Below are 22,232 nucleotides of genomic sequence, written 5' to 3' on the forward strand. Positions count from 1 at the left end.
AGGAGTCACGAGAGGCAGGTGTACACGCAGAGGTGGCCTGTGCCCAAGGGCCAGCATGGAGGGAGAATGTGAGGCTGGACGTAGGAGAGCTGCGGGGTAATGGAGAAGCAGGCATTGCCCAAGGGACTATGTGGACAGATGTGTCTGTGGAGGAAGGGTCACCTGACAGGCAGGGTGGGAGACAAGGACACCAGGATGACTAAGGTCAGATTGACCCAGTTTGACTCAAACCTCCAGTATCTGCCAGTTTCTGAGACCTCAAAGAAATTATTCCATTTCTCTGGGCTCACTTTCCCACTCTGTAAAATGGGGATATAGGCACCTGCCTTATACGGGTCTCATGAGGATGCAATGAGACGATGGATAGGAAGAACTGAGAACACGCATGTCGCAGAGACAGGATTATAAGCAGGAGCTGGGAACACATGGGGAGGTGCTACTCAAGGAGAGGTCCCAGCTGGAGCTTGTTGGAAAAGCAGGGTCTCAGGCTCCAGCCCAGAGCACTGTGCCAGAATCTCTGGAGTGAGGCCAGGCCTTCATGCTCCAACAAGCCCTCCAAGGTATTTCTGACGCACGCTGAAGTCTGAGAACCTCTGACTTAAGGGATTCTGCACAGTGCAGCAGGCAGGTGTGTGGATGGCGGGGAATAGGTTTTACATGTGTTTAACAAATACTACAGGTATTCTTCATGCTCATCAAGAAAGGTGTTTCTTGAGGAGATAGACGGCTAGTGACACATTCTGTGAAAAGGGTATTTCCAGACGGGCTCAGGCTGGAGACACGTGTGAGGGAGCTGCTAAAGGTCTGGCCCTAAAGGTGTGGGGGTGACAGTTGTGTGAGCAGGTAGTGAACATGAGACAAGGTGATTGAGTGGGGTGGGGTGGGCACACCATGTCTGAAAAAGCTACAAAGGGCACAGGGTTGCATGAATGCTGCGGGGAGGAGGAGGATAGAGGGGACCAGTGTTGGGAGTCAGGTGCAGGTCTGTGGGGCAGGAGCATGGCCAGGAGTAGGTGTTCTCCCTGGGGACAAGTTAGGGAGTCCAGGCGTGTGGCAGACACCTGGCTGAAGAGATAAAAAGCAGAGAGAGATTAAGGAGGTGCAGTGTGGAGGTCTTAGTATCTGTTTGCTGAAGAAATGAGTAGACATGGCACAAGAGCAGGTGATACCTGAGGTAGACAGGTGAGGAACAGGCAGGTATGTGCAGATGTTGGTGTGACCTTGCACAGTAAGGAAAGAAGAAGTGAGAAACATAGGAAGTTATGTACATGGGAAAAGAAGAGAAATGGATAGACAGTACCTGGGGGATACAGGTAAGGCAGACCCATGGCCAAGGACAGATTCCCTGCCCAAATGTGTGTATGGTGCTGTGCTGTGAAAGACAGTGACACAGAAAGGCAGAGACAGAGGGATAGTGAGAAAGAGTCAGACACAAGGCAAGCAGCAAGTGTGCAGGTGGGCCAGGTGGGACTTGGCGAGGACAAGGGCTTGCGGAAGACATCATGGCAGGGGAGGGACGCGAGGAAGAAGGACCCACATGATACCCTGGGACCACTGTAGGAGCAGTCGGGTGGTGTAGGGTCAGAGGACAGGTGCAATGCGGGCGTGTGTCGTCTGGGATGAGTTACCTGAAACGGCAAGTGGGAAAGACAGGTATGGGGCAATCAGCTGGAAGGAGGTGTGTTTGTGTTAAATGATGGGAGATGGAGAGTGAGTTAGGTGCAGGCAGAGAAAGTGGTGTGAAGCAGGTGTGTTCTCAGCTGGAAAGCTCTTTTGGAAGGACAGGTGTGAGGGTGGGCAAGGTCAGCTTTGAAAGGGAGAAGTGTGAGTGACAGCCAGGAGGGTAGGAGGGGCAGGCATTACCTGAGGACAGATTAGAAGGATGCGTGTGTGAGTGCTTATGTGCAAAGGAAGGTATGCGTGTGTGTGAAGATAGGGTGCCAGGTATCACCTGAGGAGAGGCAGAGGTGAGGAAATACCAACGTGGGAGAAATAAGTGTGCTTAGAGCTTTAGGGGGCAGGTGATGTGGTGCAGGCACATGAAGGAAGCCGATAATGTGGTATGAAATGAGTCAGAGGCAGGGATTCAGAGGGAAGGGACAGATTTTGGAGAACAGGTGATACCTGGAGGTGCAGGTAAGAGGATTTGTGTGTCACCTGAGAGATCATGCGTATCTTTAAGGTAGATTTCAAGGGACAAGTATTACCTGGACAGTAGGTGAGAGGAAATAGGTGATAGCTACAGGTGCAGAGGACAGGTGTTAACCAGCAGAGGACAGGTAAGGACACAAATGCTACCTGGAGGTTCAGATGTGGGGACTTGAGGTGGGAGCATTGATGTGACAGGTGTGTTGACAGACAGGTGTGCATGAAAACTGTTACCTGAGGCCACAGGTGTGTGCAGGGTGAGTCTTCAGGGTGGTCTGTCGCCTCAGTTTCACTCACGCCCTCTCCTCCCCTCCCCAGGGGCCAGCTCTGGTTCGCGGGTCCCTCCCAGGGCTCTGGTCCTAGGCAGGGCACGCAGTTAGCTCTGGGCTTGGCGAGGCCAGGCCTGCCGGGCAGCGGGGCTCCTGAGGCTGCTTGGCGATGCGGAGCGCGTCTGGGCCTCGGCGGGCTGGCCGGGCAGGGGGAGCGGGCGGGGGGGCCGTTTAGCCGTGATAGATCCGCGCGCCGCTTGTCTCTTAATCTCCGGAGCGACCGATCGATTCGCTATTTCCCTTTGTTGCCAGAAAATTCGATCCTGGGCCTGGAATTAGGTCCCCGGCTTAATCTGAGCGGAAACCAGTGAGGGGGAGACAGAGACAGAGATGCTGGGAGAGGTAGAGACAGAGAGATACTAGGAGACAGAGAGAGGCAGAGACAGAGACAGAAAGAGAGATGCTGAGACAGACATGGGAAGAGAGAGAGGCACGTACTCTGAGAGTTGGACCCAAAGAAGTAGAGAGAGATGCTGTGAGAGACAGAGATAAAGAGTTAGAGAGAGACAGAGAGGCATATTCTGGGAGAGTTAAAGGTGGACACAGAGATGCCAGAAGAGACAGAGACAGAGGAAATGAGGAAAGACACAGCCAGGAAAGAGAGAACAGAGGTGGCCCAACATGGCCCAGGGACAGTAGTGGAATGACAGGGACAGAAAATGTGTGGCACACTAGGCCACCTGTACCCAGAAGGACACGACCCCTTGAAGGTCAAGGCCAGGCCTGCACTTCCAGCCCTGAAGGGTGCAGACCCCAGAATTGGCCCAAAGGTCCTTCCCAAAGCCCCTGTGACCCCTCACACCAAATATCCAGAGCCAAATTTGCAGAACCTCAGCCTTGGACTCCAGCTCCAAATCCAGACACCCCAGCTCCCCCAGCCCGAACCCCCAAAATGACCCCAGCCCCAAATACCCACATCCCCAGTCCTGACTCCCAGCCCCTAAGAGTCAGCTCTCAACCCCAAATACCCGGTTTCTTGGCTCTGAGCTTCCAGGTCCCAGACAAGCCCTCAGCCCCAGCCTCTGCACCAGACCAGGACCCTAGTCCCAGACCGCCACAGCCCCCCTGAGGTCAGCCCGCCTCCCAAATATTCAGACCCCAGGCCCTCCCGGGTCCCCCGCTCCCGCACTCTCACACTCCCCGGCCCTACATCCGGATCCCGGACCCCGCCCGCAGGGCGCACCACCAGGCCCCGCTCCTCCCGCAGCACCCCCCCAACGCCCCCGGCCGGGCCAGCGACCCCCTCGCTCCCCTCCGCGCCCCGCCCCCGCGCTCACTCACTCTCTGGGGCTCGCGCATCAGCACCGCTCCGGTCCGGGGAGAAGTGTTTAAAGTTGGGATCCCGCAGCCATGGCCCCCGCGGCGCCCTGGGGAGGGGGCACCGGGGCGGGCGCGGGGGGCGGGGCGCGGAGACGCCGGGGGGCGGAGCCAGAGGGGGCGCGAGGGGCGAGCGGGAGTCCCGGGCAGACCGGGACGGAGAGGCCGCAGAGACCCAGAGAGGGCGCCGGGCAGAGACACGGGCAGCTGCGGAGAGACGCGGAAGAGGCGCGCGAAGAGAGACGGCGGCGCGGGAAGCGGGGACGGAGCTGGCGGCGCGGGGCCTGCGGGCCAGGCGGGGGCGCGGGGCGAGGGCGGCCGGACCCCGCGCCGCCTCCCGCTCTCCCTCCGCCCACGGCTCCTCCGCGGCGCGCCGCGCGCCTCCCGCCCTCGCGGCCGCCCGGCCGGCTCGGCGCGCAGATATATGGAGGCGGCGGCGGCGGCGGGCGGCGGGCGGCGCGGGGGAGGGGGCGGGAGCGCGATCGATGGAATATAATTTTCCTCAAACTCGGAAAATAAAGTTCAGAGCTGATCAAATTTGAAAACAGATGTCGAATCGCGACTCTAAATAAGGTTCGATCCCGGGACTGAGGGAGTGGGGTGGGGGCGGGGTGGCTGGAGGGGTGGAGAGACCCCTCCCATCCCCTCCCCCCCTCCCGCAGCCCCCCGCCCGAGGAGGACGCGCGGGCGCCCGGACGGGCTGCGGTGGACCGAGCAGCTACGCGGCCACGACGCCTGCCGGACATGCAGAACTGGACCCGGACACACACACACACACACACACACACACACACAGCCTGCTCAGCAGACACACGGACACGGGGACACACGCATCACACACACAGGACACAGCGCCTAGTGGGCGCATGGACACACACACACATACACGGACCTACCTTCTGTACAAACACAATTACAGTAATGCCAAAAGTGGAATACACAACCCAAACACTGAGACACACACACAGCCTGCACACACAGACCTATCGTGACCCTGGTGCCCTGACGCCCTGGCCCCACACACTGGACACACAGACACACACAGATGCTTGGTGACACACAACTACTGCACTCCACCCCCTAACACACCCCCTCAAAGACACACAAGCCCAAGGAGGGTGGACACACACTCACCGAGACAACCCAGGGCAGGTGCACTGACACTCCCTCACACGCCCACGAGGTCACAGAAGCACGCACGCCTGCAGGGGCAGGGAAGGGCCTGCCCAGCCCAGCAGATCTGCTCCCTTTGAAATAACACGGAAACAGCCCCTGGGGCCCAGAAGGCAACAGCCCCAGCCCCGGAGTTCCTCTCCCCTCTGGACTCCCTGGTCCAGCCAGACCCTCGCCCCCGCCCTCACCCTCCTCTTCCCTCCCTGTCCTCCCCTTACGCCTTTCCCTTCTCCCCCTGGCCGCTTCCCTTCCCCACCTTTCTCTCACACTCCTAGGTCAGGCTCCACCCCCCAAGCCCCAAGGCCACATTCCCAAGGGAACCCCAGCCCTTGGAGTCACCTGCCCCCAGAGGGGAAAGTGTCTCACGACGACAGTCCCCAAATGCTGTGGCCATGACGGCTCATCAGCCCCCCGACCTCACTTGGCCAAGTTCCTAAGCATCCACAAGCCTCCGTTTCCTCATCTGCAAAATGGGGCAGTAATGACAACTACCTTCTAGACAGTTTGAGAGAATTAAACATGGCGAGCACTGGGCCCTGGGCCAAGCACCCAACACACACACTTGCCATGAACATTACTACTTCAAAACAATCATGCTACAAATTCTAAACATTCTGAGAAGTCGAGGAGTCCCTCATTTGCCTCCACAAGGAAAAACACTCTTTCAGGAAGCCAGCAGGAAGCCCCTGCACTGGTGTGCTACCCTTTCATTAAGCTTGTGCCTGAGACCCCGCAGGACAGCCACCATCGTCTGGTTATCTGGAACAACCTGGGATGGTACACAAGCTTTCTGAAGAGAACTCCCAGCTAGACTTGTACCCTTGGGTGTCTGTGACACCCACCAGACTGGAGAACATCCTCCCAGCACCTCCATGGTACAGGGCTCTGACTGCCAAGGAGCAGGTTCTTCATCTGCACATGACACCCTTTGGGAGAGAGAGACAACATGCTCCAGGTGGATAGGACATCTTTCAGGAGAGCTAGAATACATGAGGGCATCCGGAGCACCAACTAGATTGTATTTTATGACCATTAAGTGCACGGAAGGACCCCTGGAAAGAGAGAAAGAACACCTTCTGAGCAGAAAGAACTCAACTGACTGTATGTCACACCCTTCATGAGACTGCACCCCCTCTGGGAAGGCATCACTTGCTACACTGTTCACACAGAGCACCCTTGGAACGTTGTTGACATGCATAAGCCAGCACAGAGCGTCAGTCCAGTGGGCTCCCACACGCTTTATCTGTAAGCCCTGCCTCGAGGAGGGATGAAAGCATGCCAGGGTTAGACTGTAGGTAACACCTGCGAGGGGCTTACAGCACCCAGGCAGCAGGTACGGGGGATCCCCAGGGAGAGCACTGATGCCCTCAGGGATGAGGACCAGCTAGGCTGTACTTGCTACTGGGCCTATGAAAAGCACTCATCTGATTGCTCAGAACCCCCTCTCCCAGCAAGAAGACGCCTTCCTGATTTTTGTTCCACCTTTTGGGCTGTGCATCCTTGGGCAAACTGCATTCCTTCCCTGAGCCCCAGGTGGTTGGGAAGATTCATGAGAAGATGGACATCAGTGGGCTGTGCCCTGTAAGCACATAATATGTGCTCAATAAAAGTGAGAGTTCTTGCTGTGCACGTTCCCGAGGAGGGGTGTGACACCCACGGAGGCTGCAGAGTCAGTCAGCAGTGTTGCCCAGACCTACTTGACTGAAGGAAGCATCTCACAGGAGGGGGACCATTAAGCTGTAGTTAACATCCCCAGGGAGGCTGCAATCACAGACAGCTGTAGTTAACACCCCACTGGGAGAGAACACCCTCAGGGTGTTTAATGCCCCCTGCAAGAGAGACAGACAGAGAGAGAGAGAGAAACCCCCTCACCAGCCTGTAACACCCAGTGGACTGAATTTATTACCCATGAAAGAGAGAGAACACCTCGGGGTTTGTAACATCCATTAGACTCTTTTTAAACTCCTAAGTAGTGAGAGGACCCCCTCTGTTAAGTCTAATGCCCCCCTTTAGCTTGCCTGTAACACCCTTGCAAGAGGGCAGCAAGCAGCGTTAAAGGTGGCAGAAGGTAAAGCCATGAAGCTCACCTCTAACCCCAAGAATCCATCCCCCTAACCCACTCCTGCCTCAGCCCTCCCTGAGCCACAGGAACGCAAGGGGGTTTACTGAACAGGCTCTGTGCACAATTATGCCAGCCGTGATCATGAACACGTTACCGCTCTGAGCCAGGCAATGGCCCCAACTCTATACATGGATTAACTCAATTCTCTCAACCACAACCCTCTGAGGGAGGTGCTGTTATTGGGCTCCCTCCCATTTTACCAATGGGGAAACTGAGGCACAGAGATCACTTGCCTACACACAGCTTGGTAGTGTTAGAAGTGGAACCTGAGCCCATGCAGCCTGACCCTGCTGGGAGCAGGGGCCAGGGGAGGATCTGTGTTCCTAACCCCACCAGCATGCAGTACACAGCTGTGTACACCCCCACCTCCACTGCCCCCCACACACATATTAGACTTTGGTCTCCAGCTCTGACTGATACCCCCAAAGCAGAGTCCACGCTACCCACCCTCAGGCTCTCTGCATAGTCTGACACCCCCACCCACACACCCCTGGGCTCCCACCAGGCTCAAGGCTCACTGAGGTCAGGGCCTGGTGTCTAATTCATTTCTGAGTCCCCAGTGAGGGCGGTGCCTGGCACTGGGGGGCCTGGGGAGACCCAGGAAGGGAGGGAGGGGCAAGAGGGGGCAGGGGAAGTGGGGAGAAGCAGCAAAGAGGGGTTCTGGGCGGAGGGCAGGGGTGGGGCTGGGACTGGGCCAGGCCACACCCGGGGTGCTGGGGAGTAGGAGGGAACCCAGAGCCGGGACAGGCGGGTCTGCTGCGGGACGGGGAGCGGAGAGCATCCCCACCCCATCCCCCACCCCGCCCCCCAGCCCTGGAAAGCGGCGGAAGGACGCAGCAGGGGATGCCCGGGAGGACAGGCAGATGACCACGAGAGCAGTGGGGAGGCAGCCAGCCGGGGTGGGCGCGGTGGGCTCGGGGGACACGACAGACGGACAAGGGAGGGGTGTTGAGAAGTCTGCTGGACAGGTCGCGGAAGGCGATCCCGGGAAAAGGCCCCATAGACCTAGGACTTGGGGTTGGGATGGGAGAGGACAGGCAGCCCGAGAGCCCGCCCGCATGTGAGGGGGACGGACAGAGGACACGCAGGGAACCGGCGGCCGGACAGAGGGCCGGCAGTGCAGGCGCGGCCCGCGAGGCCAGGGCCAGGCCGAGGGCGCGCGGTGGCGGCCAGAGCGGGAGGCGGAGGCCGGGCGCGCGGTGGTGTTTGTGGAGCTGTCGGCTGCGGTGGAATTATGAAAAATAGCAGGCATCGGAGCCGGCCTTCAGCTTCGATTAGGGGAGATGGGACATGACAGGTGCGATCAATACGCAGCCGTTCTATAAAGTGTCAAGTAATGAATCAATTTCGACTAAATTTTCCATTTTTCAGAGGCCGTTCTCCGAGAGAAGAATATCCTCTTTTGTAAAGATATTATTATCGATTTCGGCGGCAATTTGACATCAGGGGTAGTTAATTCCACTCAGAATAAAATTGAAAACACTTGAGAGAGAAAAGAGAGAGGCGAAGAGTGAGACAGAGAGGGAGAGAGGGGGAGGGAAGGAGGGGCTGGGAGAAGAGAGATGGATGGACGGAGAGACAGGGACAGAGACTGGGACAGACTGGGAGAGGCCCAGGGATGGGGGCCAGGGTGTGCAGAGACACGGACAGGAGCTTAGACAGCATGAAGCCTCGGGTCACAGAGACAGAGACCAAGAGAGCCATTGCGGGAGAGACTCGGGGACTGATAGAAAGACAGGATGAGAGAGGGCGAGGGAAGTGCCATGCAGACAAACAGGAAACCCAGATGTTAGAGACCTGCCACAGAGGGGCAAAAAAGTGGACAGAGACAAATGCAGAGAAAGAGAGAGATGGAGAAAGAGTGACAGTCAGTCAGAAGAGACACTGAGGTGGGAGCCAGAGGAGAAACTTAGGGAGCTGGGGAGAGAGACACTGAGGGGGACATGACCCCAGAGAGGAGAGAAAGGGGAAGGTGGACAGGGCTAGAGGGCAGGAAGGGGATAGAGGGAAGGAGGGGGTGCGCACACCCCCGGAGGGAGGCAGAGGCTGAGAGGCTCAGGGCTGAGGGTGCACACAGAGATGGGGGTCTGGGGAGCCTCCTGCCCTGCTTGGGCTGACCCCCAAACTCTGAATGGGGGAGTGTGTGTGTGTGTGTGTGTGTGCGTGACACAGTCCCAAACAGCAAGGCAGGCTGAGGCAGAGTGTGGCTATGTGTGCCATGTCTACAGGCTTCTCGGGGGCGTAGGGGTCCGAACAGGGCTGTGCATTGCGTGGGGGCACGCATGTTGGCTGCTGGGTGAGCCCCTGCATGTTATGACAGTCTGACGGCTTGTGTTTCCTGCAGTCCATCTGTGTGTGTCCCTGTTCCTGTGCCTGCTGCACACGCTGTGGGTCCCTGGCCTTGCAGCCCCTTGGGTCTCAGCAGCAGGCAGCTGTGAGAACAGTTCTGGTTAGTGCCTGTCAGTCCTCTAGCTGAAATCTCCATTTATCCCCCAGCAGGTCACGGGCTGCCTGGAAGAGAGGAAGGAGGGAGCTGGAGGACAGGACCCCTTGGTTCTGGGAAGGTGGCTGGTGACCCTGACTCCTGAGTCCGAGGGAGGAAGGGGCTGGTCTGCATGGACACTCATGAGTGGGGTGGTCCGCACAGAGCCACGGGGCTGGCTGGGAAGCTCCTCGGCCCTCCTGTCAGCCTCCCCACCAGAAAAGCCCGTACCTGCTGCCCCCTAGTGGACGTGGAGATTGTGCCAGCCATGGGACAGGGAGCCCGCAGGTCAAGGAACCTGGGGGAAAGGAAGGCAGAGCGACAGACCCAAATGGGACCGGAGACAGAGAAGGAGAGATGGACAGACAGACAGACGGACACAGACAGAGACATAGGCGGGACAGAGAAATAGGTGCCAGAGGGGCAAGGGTCAGTTAGAGATCCTGGTTGCAAGAGAAAAGAGGGGAAGAGAGGACATGGCAGACAGGGGCCAAGTTAGAGGGGGATAGGGAAAAAGGGGGCAGAGTAAGGGTGGCAGAGAGACTGCTGCTGGACAGACTGTCGCTAGGCTGATGTGAAGACTCCAGTACTATAGCGCGAGAGACAGACAGGAGCCTGTCTGTGGAAAGAAGGACTAAGTGATGGGGGATAGCAGATCTAAAGAAGGGAGATGTACAGAAGCCAAGAAAATGAGGGGAACAGGTGGACAGAGAGATAAAGGAGGTACAGACGGACACAGAGAGAAGAGCAGAGGATGGGCAGACGCTCATGGAGAGACAGATGGGCACACCTAGGACACAAACAGAGAAAGACAGGCAGACACACACAGAGAGACAGCCAACCAAATGAGGCAGGTGGACAGAGGCGTACAGAGAACCCGGGCCCCCCCAGGCCAAGTGGACACCCTGAGATGGAGCAGGAAGTGGTAGGTGGGATGAGGCTGAACTGAACTCGGGGTGGGGGAGACTGTGGCCCAGCAGGGGTTCCAGGTTCAGGGGCTTCTCAAGGGGCAGCTTAGGAGTGGAGCTGGGGACAGGGCGCCCCGTGGCCGGGGTCTCTGCTTGCCACCCCCTCCCAATCCCCCCCCACCCGGCGGGCTGCCCGGCGGAGGCGACAGATTGAGCGATGAGACGCATTACGCACTTAATCCGCCTGATTGAATGTTTTGCTTTCGCCCAAATTGAAACATTAAACAACACGGGACGAGAAGAGGCGGCCGCAAATCACTCATGAAAGATTCATCTTCTCCCCTGCAGCCGCCACGGCCCGCCTCACTGCCGCCCACCCCAGCTGGGAAGCCAGGGGGTGGGGTGGGGGCTGGAGCAGCACCCCAGCTGGCTCTGTGGGGCCCCAGCCCTTGTGGCCCAGGGAAGTTCTTCCCACTGTCTGGCCTCCATCCCTCAGGTGGTCTCAGAGACTGGACCCCAGGTCCCTGGACAAGCCTGGTGGCATGACCTTGGCCCTGTCTCTGCCTGTCTCTGGCGGGGAGCCCTTTTGTCCCCACTGGGTCCACGTCTCCAGCTCACTTCGTCAGGACCTTGGCTGCTGAGTGTTGGTCCACGGAGGGAAAATGAGGTCTGAGCCTCCTCCCTGTGCAGTAGGCCTTTCTGGGCTCTGGACCCAGGAGTGAGGGTGGCATCTGGGGGGTGAGTCAGAGGGAGTTGGCCATTATAACAGGATGAGTGCAAATGGGGGAACAGGGAATGTGTGTGTGTGTGTTTTCTCTGCCACTCAGAGCTCTGTGTGTCTGTCTGCCTTGCATGGATCCCTGTACTTTCTGTCTCTGTCTCGTTCTGTGCTGTGGTAACTTGCTTTGTGACTGCCTGTTTCTGTCATCACCCCCAAGCCTACGTGATCCTGTGTGTGTTTCCATAGGCCGGTGGATGTCTGTCTGCCTGAGTGTATGTGCATCCTGTGTGTAGTATTTGTGTGTGTTTGTGACTGTGTGACTAAGGGTGTGGCTGTTTGTGACTTCCTGTGTGTTCATCTGTGGGTGCCTGTGTGTTTGTGTCCATCTGTCTGTCTTCCTGGGTTTGTGTCTGTGTGTTGCTCACTCCGGGTCCGACTGTGGGTCTGTGTTTAACTGTTTCATGTCCAGGTCAGTTTTGTGCGTTCCCATGTCTCTGTGACATGTGTCTCTGTGACATGTGTCTCTGTCTCTCTCAATCTCTGGGTGTTTCTTTCTCTGTCTCTGGCTGAGCGGGCACCTGCTGGGGCCAGAGACAAGTCGCCAGAAGTAGGGAAGAGAGGAGGCAAGAACGACAGAGAGAAAGACAGGACAGTGGCGACGCCTGAGAGCCGGGGAGCAGGGAGCAAGCGCGAGGGAGCTGGGGGGGCCGCAGTAGGCGCCACGGCCAGAGCGGGTGATCAATATTTGATTTAGGTTTTAATTCCGGGGCTTTCGGAGCCTGTCAGCCCTGATGTATGAGCTCACACCGGGGCCGCCCAGCCAGCCACCCAACGGATGCCCATGGCCTGGTGGCCTGTCCTGGCCCCAGCTCCCTTGCCCCGCTGGCTGGCAGCTCAGGAAGATGGGAAGAGGAGATGGGCCCTGCAGGCTGGGGAGGAGGAGGCCCTGTCCAGGGGAAGAGGGAGGAGCTGCACACGCACGTGGGCACAAGTTCACTTGAGTTCACAGCTGAGTTCACACCTGGTCACTCACCTAGTGTACCTGAGATCTGCTCCTGCCTGTCTGTGTCCACTGGGGGACAGGAAGGTGCCTCAGGTCCTAACCCAAGGGACCCACAGATGTTCTCAAACAGTCTCAGGGACCCTCTGCTGGATTCCTACACAGCAGCCTGCCTATTGGTACTGGTCACACACATCCAGGCACACATGTGCCCACACACATGCCTCTGGGCTCATGCATACCTGTGCACACAAAAACAGACACAAATGTCTGTGATGAAGCCCAACATTCATGTGTCCATACATCTCTGGACTCAGACACACATGTGTACACTCTGACACATATAACCACACATGTATCCTGACATACACACACATCTGTCCACACACATAATCCCAAGCCCCCCCCCCACACACAGGTAAAAGTTCCGCATTAACAGGAGGTGGGAGTGACATGGGGAGACTGTTCTGGCAACAGATAACAGGAGACAGGGACAAGGACTCAGAGACAGAGACTGACATAGCAGTGACAGAGAGGGAGAGACACAGGCAGGTCAATAGAGCAGCAGAAAACTCAGAAAGTAGAGACAGAGATGCAAAGAGAGAAGCCAGGGGAGGCTGCCAGGCCAATGAGGGTCCAGCAGTGGCCAGCGTGAGGGGGGATGGGGGCCCTCCCTTCTTCTCCAGATGCCCCCCCAAACCCTGTCTCTCTCTCTCAGGAAGATGGATCCACCGCCCTCCCTGATGACAATGCTGTCTGCGCAAACTTTAATTAACACTTTGAGTTAATTAGTTCGAGATCATTTAGGAGTAAAATGTTTTTATTAGGGAGGCTGCGAGCCTGTTGATGGATGGGGCGCGATTCGCTCTTCCGCCTGCAGGGACAGCCGGTAAACAGAAATCAATCAGGAGCCTCCCAACCCAGCCCCCCCCAATGCCGAGCTCCCAGCCTAGGGCCCAGGAACCCAGGCTCCCGGCCCCCTCTACCCCCCAGGACCCAGGAGGCCAGGCTCCCGGCCTCCTCTACCCCCCGGGACCCAGAAGGCCTGGCCCCCAGCCCCTCCTCCCAGGACCCAGGGGTCCTGGTCCCCAACCTTCTTCTCTCCCAGGACCCATAAGTTCGGGTCTCTCTCAGACCCAGGTTTCCGCGCCCCAACTTCCGCCGCCGACCCATGAAGGCCTCGACTCCTGCGAACTCGCCCGGAGCCCCCACTCCCACTCCCGCCCCGGGCCCACGGGCAGAGGGCCGAGTCACTGTGGGGGGGCCCCCTGGGCCGGTGACCACACCCTTCTCTCTACTCCCGCCCGGGGTCCCTTGGTTCCGCGTCTCGGGAACTTCGTCCGCGGTCTCAGCGGCTCCCAGGCCGCCGGGGTCGGGCTCGCCGGCCCCGCCCGCCCCGCTGACGGCTTCATCAGGTGTCCGGGCGGCGGGCGAGGGAGGCCCGCGGCGAGGGGCGGAGGGGCGGGGGCTCCGGGGCCGATAAATCTTCATCAGGCGGCGGCGGGGGGGCCATTAGGCGCTAATGGGAAGATGGAGGGGCCTGTCGGCCGCGCGGGCCGGGCCTCATTTGTCCTGCTTCCCGCTCCAGCGGCCGCCGCCCCCGCCGCGCCCCTCCCCCGCGCCGCGCGCCCCGTTTCCGCTTCGAACCTTCGCGGGGGACGCGGGGGCCGGGGGGCGCCGACGGCGGAGGGCGCGGGGACGGAGGGGCTGAGTTAGGAAGGGAGGAGAGCGCCCGGGCGCGGCGGGCAGGGAGGCGGGCGCGGAGGCAGAGTCTGGAAATCGGGCGACGCCGAAAGCAGGCGGCGGGGAGCGCAGCGCCGCGGCGGGTTGGAACGCGGGGAGGAGCAGCTCGGGAGGCGGCGCGCCGGCCGGCGGGGGGCCCTGGAGCGCGGGAGGGCTGCGGTCGAGGCGGAGGCCCGGCCGGGCCTGCGGGGCGGGGGCGGGGGGCCCGGGGCGGCGCGCGGGCAGCGTCCCTCGAGGCAGAGCGCGGCCCCCGCTCGCCGCCGCCGCCGCCCGCTCCCGGGCCCGCGCCCCCCGCGCGTCCACTCTGATTTCTTGGCCCATTTTTCTTCCTCTCCTGTCACTCCGGCGCTCGCCCTCCCGCCGCCGGCTGCCCCGCCGCGCTCTGCTTCCCGCGGGAGCCCCGCCGCAGCCGGCCCGGGGGCCGCAGCCCGGCTCTGCGCCGCGGCGCCCCCGCCCCCCACCGCGGGCCCCCAGCCCCCGCCAGAGCCACGTACTCCACGCGCGTGACCCCCAATCAGTCACCCCCGAAATGGGCTCTCCCCCTGACGACCCACAGGAGGGGCCCAGACTTGGAAGCAGCGCGGGGCTGGGATTTAGAGCTTTAGCCCCTCTGGGCCCCAGTCTCAGATTCCCTCCAAAGGAGGTGTGTAGACACCCACAAACCCAGGCATGTGGTGTGAAAACCCACCCTCCCTCAGAATCTCCGAGCAGACCGAGGACCTCTACCTTGAGCTGGGTCACCCCAGGCCAGGTGAATAGTAAACCAGACTCAGAAGAAAACACCAAGAACGTATCCCTAGTCCAGACCAGGCACCCCAAAACAAGGATTCTGGGCCTCAGCCCCATTCACCTCCCAAACCTCCAGTCCAAGACACTGCTAGGATAAGGGAGATGGGCCTTAGCTCTGTCACCCCAAAATAAGCACCAGTAACTCCAAAAGTTACCCCTAATATAGGCATTTACTCCCCAGACTCAGTCACCCCAAAATTAGGTATTAAGGGCTCCAAAGTTGGTACACTTAAGCTAGACCTTCTTCACTGAACCCCAAACAGACATCAGGACCCCAGGATAAATCGTGTGATCTAAACAAATGGACCCCCAACTTCTGTCACCCTACTCAGGAAGTGACCCCCATTCTCAACACAAACTAGGAAATGAGACTGAAACTCAGTCACTCCTTAAGTGAGCAACCCCAGTCTTGATCCCCAGAATCAACCAATCCAAACTTAGGATCTAAGCCCCACCTAGCTTAAGACTCCCCTAAACTAATTATCTGGCTCCCCAGACTCAGTTTCCACTAAACCAATATCAGGACTCCCCATCAAGTCACCTGACAGTCATCTAGGTCTCTACCATTACCCCCAAACCTTGCATCTGGACCTATCAAGGTGACCCTGACCTAGGCCTTTGCACAACCAGCCATTTGAACAACCATCTGGTGTTCCAGATTCTCCCCAGCTTGGCAATTAGAACCTCGGCATCAGCTCCCCTTAAAATCCACAGGATTTTAAGACATCTGAGCTTGCCCCCACAGAGCGTACCCCCATTCATAGGAGTTAGGAATTCTTCAGTAAGTTAACCCACAAACCGGGCAGCTGGCCTCCCAACCTCAGACACCCCCAACGATAGGACTCCATGACACCGAAGTCTAGTGATGTCCACTACACTCCTGGTCCCCAAACTTCAGTCACCCCTATAGTAACCATTAGGACCACATAGGCTGTTACCCCCAGAGGGAGGCAAATCAAAGTCAAGAGTCCCCAGAGTAGGCACTGGAGCTGACCGTCAGGTCAGTCATCCTAAACCAAACTCTGAGAACCCCCTAATCAGACGGGCTCAAACTCACAACTTAGGGTGCTCGCTGTATCCCTGTGGCAGACTGATGGTAGTGCCCCGAGAGGTATGTTCATCTTCTAGCCCCAGAGCCTGCTAATGGGACCTTACTGAGAAAATCTTTGCAGCTGTAATTAAGTGAAATGTCCTGAGATGAGATCATCCTGGGTTGCTGGGAGGGCCCTAAATCCAGTGATGTGTCCTTATAACAGACAGACAGAAGACACAGAGAGAAGAGAAGCCAGTGAAGAGGAGGCAGGCGCGTGGCAGCCACCAGAAGCTGAAGAGCAGGGACATCCTCCCCAGAGCCTCCGGGGCCGCGCAGCCCCGCAGCCCCTCGCTCTGGACTTCCGGCCTCCAGAACTCTGTGACAATACATTTCTGTTGTTTTAAGCCCCCAGGTAGGTTACCAGCCACAGGAGACTAATACAGCCCCCCAAACCAAGCCTCTGGATCTCTAGACTCAGTGACCCCCAAAACTAGAGATGTGTTCCCCTGCAGCCTGGTGCCCCAAACTAGCCTGTGTTCCCCAGACCAGCCTTCTTAGGTCCTGAGGCTCATTCAGCCCCGAAGCTTGTTTGTGGGTTTACAGCCACTGTCACCACTAAAATAAGCTTGGTGTCTCCCACAGACAGTAACCTCTAGTCTCTTCATTGCCGTGATCTCCACAGACACCTGACCTTGAGACACCTCAAATGAGGCAGCTGGGCCCTGGTCTCATCACCCCCAAAATAAGCATTAGAACCCCTCTGGCTGGTAAACCCTAAACTCAGCATCTGGGCCCAAAGGTTAGTCCACCCCTGAAGTAGGTATCAAGACCCATGTTAAGCCACCCCTACCCCAAGCATGTAGGCTCCCCGAGGTCTGAGCCTAATGTCAGCCACCCCTAACTAGGTACCTAGGTGGTTAGACTCAGACACCGCCTCCTAGGCAACAATACCCCAAACACCATCACCCCTAAGCCAGGCACAAGTAACCCCAGTGACAATCACTTCAAACCTCAGCAACTAGGCCATGAAGCTCAGTGAGCTCCAAACTGCATGTAAGTATTAGGGACTCTTAATTTGTTATACCCCAATTAGGTAGCTAGCCCCCCTCGAGTGCCCCCTACCCCAAACTAGGCTTCTGATTTGCAAGAATGACACCTCCTACTCCGGTGGGAGGCATCTGATGACAGTCCATCACAGGTGACTTGGGGGCCACCACCAATGACACCTGGGCCCCCACTATCACATCAAACTGGTGTGATTTAGATTCCCAGTTAGACACCCCATACTAGGCAATAGTGCCCCAAACTCCACCACCCCAAACCAGGTAAAAGGAATGCCAGTGACAGTCACCTCAAACCTTAGCAACCTGGCTCCATGAGCCCCAAACTGCATGTAAGTATTAGGAATTCAATTAGTAAGCCCCTCAACATCTGGCAGCCTGTATTACACCCCTGAACTAGACATCTGAGTGGCGCTGGGTCCCCAGCCTCAGAACTCCCATCTACCCTGGGGTAAGTCACTTCTAATTTGGCCTCTGGGCCCCAGCCTTAGTCCCCGTTAGAATGCAGACCAGTCTCACTCGCCCCTAAATTAGCCTCCAGGGCCCCATAGTAAAACCACAGCAAATCACACTCAAAATGGGCATCTGAACCCCACGGCTGGTCACCCACAAGCTCAGCATCTGATCCCCCAGGTCTCAGATACCCCAAACCAGGGTGTGGGATGTCCAGGCTCTGTGACCTCCAGACTAGGCATGTGGGCCCCAAACTTCAGGCAGCCCTAAAGTAATTAATAGGACCTCAAGTGACTACATGGACTGCCAAACACGGTCACCACTAAACCTCCAAACCAGCCCTTCCCAGCTGGACACCGAGTCACCAGACTTGCTCCCTCCAAACTTGACATACAAGGTTCCCCAGGCAGCGGTCCCATCTCATGTGGACATCTAGTCCCCTGCATGCTCCAGCCCTATGTAAGCTCGCATTATTGCAGATCTAGAACCTCGCTTTAGGCACCCCGAATCAGTAACATGGGCTCCAAATGCCCAGAACTGGGCAGGAGGGACTCTGGTCACCCCAAATTCAGTATCTGGGGCCCAGCATCCATCTCCTCAAAGGAGGGATCTGGGTCCTCCATTTTCTCACCTGCAACAATGCAACCTGACCACCATAACCATTTGCCCCTGAACTAGGCTTTGACCCTGGGGACCCCGTTGGGTATGACAAAGACAACCGAGTCCCCCACCCTGGGCCAGAAAGCCCCACAGCTCTCTGTGCTGCAGCCTCCAAGACCCGCAGCCCAGTAGTCAGGCCCCACCCCAGCTTTCCCCACACTGGCCATCTATGCCAGTGTCTACCACCTCCACACTCACGCAGAGGCACCCCAGCCATGAGAGCCATTGGCCCTGCACGTCACAGACATCCCCAAGCCCAATCCAGTGGATTCCGAACCCTGAGGTTCCAGCCTCCTGACTCCCTGGTGCCCAGTGCCCAGACTCCAAGCACAGTAACCCCCAAACAGGGCTCACACATATGGCCACACTCACTCAGAAGTCCACATTTATCCAGGGACCCCACATCTGGGTGCTGGAAACCTCCAGCTCAGTCTCCCCAGCCATCAGTGTTCTCTGACTCAGTGGCACTTGAAAGGCCCTGGGGCCCTGGGCTCTGCACCCTAAATTGGAGGACTGGGATGACAATGCTCTCCAACTAAAAAGGAAGCGCTCCGCCTCCCCACCTCCCACTGCACAAGCACCCGTCTCTGTGCCACACTAGTCACCTGCCTCCAAGCCATCACAAGCTGCACAGTAGGACTCCGGTGTAAGGCCCCAGCCTAGACCCTGGACCCTAATCTCTATATATGATGTGAGGCTCCCACACCCCCAGTCACACCACCCCAAACAGCACCAGACCCTCGGTATGGAAACATGACCAGTCTCCACAATGCTCATGTCATCTCATCTCAGGCCATTGGCTCCCCAGTTTGTGTTTGCCCAGACTAGACCACTGAGCTGCTAGTCCACCACCCCAAAGTGGACCCTAGTCTCTCAGACCCCCAAACGGGTGGCCCTACTCTCTGTCATCCACAGGAGACAAATTGACCCCCTCAATCCACTCAATTCCTTTAAGCAATCCACTAGACCCCCATCCCACTGCCCCCAAAGAGATCAGGAGAACCCCAACTCTATCATCCCAAACCAGATGACTGTCCTCTCGGTTTCTGAACCTAAACTGAATCATTGTTTACACAAATTGGCCCCAGGGACAGGCAGTCTCTGTCACCTGGAGCTGAGAGGCTATATCCCCCACCTATGCCACGCCAAAGCAGCGCCCTTGACACCTGGTCTCATCACTAAACTAGACAACTGGTCCCAGCCTCTGTCTCCCCCAACTGGACAAGGGAACCCCAATCACTGTCACCCCAAACTGGGCAAAGGCCTCAGTCATTGACACCCCAAACTAGAAAACAAGACCAGTCGTTTCTTTCACCCCATCTAGACAACTAGACCTGCAGTCTCTGTCACCCCGAACATGACAATGGGTGAACACAGTCGGCCACATCAGACCAGACGACCAGCCCTCAAACCGTCTCCACAATCAGCAAGCAGGGCACCAGTCCGCACTGGACTGCACAGCCAAAGCTCCTGTCTCACCCAGTCTGTCACCCCAGCACCCTGGGGATGTCGATCCCTGTCTCATAAGCTCAGTCTCTGCCACCCTAAATACGCTCTGAGATCCCCGTCACTCTCCTAAGCACCTTCTCTCACCCCAAATATGCCCTGGGACCCCAGCCCCTGTCCCCCCAAATTAGACAACCAGACCCCCCTAGTTGGTCACCCCAAGTATACTCTTGGGCCCCAGTCTCTGTCCTATAAAACTAGACAGCCAAGTCCCCAGCCTCCCTGCCCAATACTCCTTGGATCCCCCAGTTTGTCACTTAACACTAGACAACCAGACTCCAGTCTGTCACCCCAGATACCCTCAGTGACCCTAGTCCGTATCCCACAAGATTAATCAACCAGACCTCCAGAATCTGCGACCCCAGTTTCTCTCTCACAAAAGGATACAACCAAACTCTCAGTCACCCCCAGTATGCCCGGCATCCAGTCTCTACCCCACAGGACAAGACAGCGACCCCCAGACTTGCCATGCCCAACAAGACAATACTACCTGCAGTCTCTGTCCCTCTACAGTGAGCAACTGGCTGCATAAATGTCACCTGGAACAAGAGACCAAGACCCACAGTCCGTTTAACCTTCATCTTGTCAACAAGACTCATCAGTTCTTACACCGGACAACCAGAACCCCCATCCCATGCACACCAAACGAAATGAGCAAAGGCCCATTCTACATCACCCTAAATAGGACCCTGGCACCCCAGGGACACCTGATGCTTCCTCTCTGTCATCACACGCTAGACAACTAACCCCCTAGTCTCTGTCAACTCCAGCCAGGCCCTCGATCCCAGGAGCCCAGTCTCTGCCACCCTGATCGAGACAAAACCCCCACTTCTTATGTCCCAAACTAGACACCTGGCCCCAGCGCCTGGCACTCCAGCATGAGACAGACCCCATCTGCCTTCCAAGCCAAACAATAGGACCCCAGTCCGTCTGTCACCCCAACGAGCCATCCAGGCCTGTAGCATCTGCCACTTCAAACTAGCCAAGAGGCCACCCAGTGTCTCGCCCCCAAACCAAAGCCCAGGTAGACAGTGGCCTTGTGTGTCTGGCACCCCAAACATAACCAGACTGCAAGTCTTAGACACCCCAGTGGAGTTCCCCAGATCCCCAATTTCTGTGGCTTCAAACTAGTAACTGACCACTCAGTCTGGGGTCCCAAACCTTAACATTTTGATATCTTAACCTAGGAACTTGACTACCATTCTTTTAGCTGAAAAGAGACTCGAACCCAATTCTGATACCCTTAAGGAAGCTCTGGGACTCCCAGTCTTGGTCACCCAAAATGAGACAATAGGACCCCCAGTCCATCACCCCCAGCTAGACCCTAGGACCCCGGCCCCCAGCACCCCAACCTGGACAAGAACCCCAGCCTGACACTGGGAACGGCTCCAGTCCCTGTCATTCCCAGCCAGACTGGAGTCCCTAATCTGTCACTTAAAATGTGAGAGCTAAACCCAAATTGTGGTTTTAACCTCCAGCTAGACAAGCAGACATTCCCCAAACTAAAAAACATGATCCACAGTTGCTGTCCCTTCACACTAGGCAACGAGAGCCCCCCACCTCTGTTGTTCCAAGTTTCACAACGGGACCCCCAGGTTCTGCTTCTCCAAGACCCGAACCAGGTCACCTCCAGCCAGGAGGACAGCCTCCCTTGTCATCCCAAACCCCCTGGGCTCCCAGTGTCACCACCCCAAACCTGCCGCCTAGACACCTGGCCTCAGGAATCCCCTCCTCTGCCACGCCAGCTAGATAAGTGACCACCAGTCTGTCACTTCAAAGCTGAGAGCAGATCCCCAATTTCTATTTTTCCAAACCAGAAACTGGACCCAGGCTATCACCCCAAATGAGACAACAAGATGTCCAGTCTGATACCCAAAGCAAGGGGCAGGCATTCCCTGGCTCTGCCACCCCACACTGGACAACCGGATCCCTCATCCCTGGCACCCCAAACTGGACCCACAGGCTCTTTAATCACAAAAGTCAACAGCCAGATCCTTAATCTGTCACCCCCAGACAGCCAACTGGACCCCCAGGACCTATCACCAAAATAGATAACCAGACCTTTGTCCCCTGGATGAGACCCCAAGCCCCCCCAGTTTCCATGGCCCTGATCCAAACCTGCCAACCCCAAGGTCCTTCAGGAGGGGATGGGTGCGGAATGGACCCCCAGCCTTGACCACCCCCAGTGGAAGCCTCTGGTCTCAATAACTCAACATCAGAATTAGGGACCTACAATCAGTCACCCCCAGAATAGGCCTCTGAACCGAGTCTCTCCCTCCCACTGCCACCCACAGTCTCAAGGCTGATGACCACGTGCCTCAGTGGTCTCAATCCCCGGTCTGGGGCTCCTGGCCTCAGTCAGCCCCAGACAAGACAGCCTGACCACGTGCACTCCAGGCCCAGGGCAAAGGTGACACACTGGCCACCCACCCACTGGGCATGAAGACTCAGTCTCCCCTGGGAACACTGGCATCTCGAGCCGCAAACAAAACACCCTCTGCTACTCCAGAACGGGAATTGGGACCCTGGCCTTGGAGCAGACCCGGGATCTGATGGCCCCAGACCCCTCAGTTTCCTCCCTGGGGAGATGTCCTCCTCTGGCTCCCTCCCCGGAAGTCTGCATGAAGTCCTTTTCCGCCCTCCGGTGGCAGCCACTGGAAGCGCGGCCCTGGCGACTGGGAACCAGCATGGACCCAGACACCCAAGCCCCCTGGTCTTCCCATCCGGCCAGGAACCCCAAGCCTGGGGTGGTCGACCTTGCCTGCCCCCTCCCACTCAGCAGCCCTG

At 57.7% G+C, this 22,232-nt stretch overlaps 1 protein-coding gene across 2 annotated transcripts; it reads right to left on the minus strand.

The window, feature by feature from the left end:
- Positions 1-13,009: 13,009 nt before the first annotated feature.
- On the minus strand, positions 13,010-14,287 carry LOC130681025 (basic proline-rich protein-like). 2 transcript variants are annotated; one of them, XR_008994067.1, is made up of 3 exons: positions 13,848-14,287; positions 13,487-13,719; positions 13,010-13,074 (listed from the first exon to the last, which is right to left on the minus strand). XR_008994067.1 is itself a non-coding variant. In XM_057493035.1 (2 exons), the coding sequence occupies exons 1-2, from the start codon at positions 14,262-14,264 to the stop codon at positions 13,612-13,614; spliced, it is 525 nt and encodes a 174-aa protein (XP_057349018.1). In that variant the 5' UTR covers positions 14,265-14,287; the 3' UTR covers positions 13,195-13,611. The 2 variants fall into 2 exon arrangements, 1 of the variants encoding a protein (XP_057349018.1); XM_057493035.1 differs by lacking the exon at positions 13,010-13,074 and having other exon boundaries at positions 13,195-13,719.
- Between the last annotated feature and the right edge of the window lie 7,945 nt (positions 14,288-22,232).

Source organism: Manis pentadactyla, chromosome 15, assembly GCF_030020395.1.
Source record: "Manis pentadactyla isolate mManPen7 chromosome 15, mManPen7.hap1, whole genome shotgun sequence".
Lineage (NCBI taxonomy): Eukaryota > Metazoa > Chordata > Mammalia > Pholidota > Manidae > Manis > Manis pentadactyla.

Coding starts and splice junctions, on each gene's coding strand:
- LOC130681025 (XM_057493035.1), bottom strand. CDS start 14,264: ATGGGCCAAGAAATCAGAGTGGACGCGCGGGGGGCGCGGGCCCGGGAG. Junction 13,720..13,847: donor CCCCCGCGTCCCCCGCGAAG/GTTCGAAGCGGA, acceptor TCTTCCCATTAG/CGCCTAATGGCCCCCCCGCC.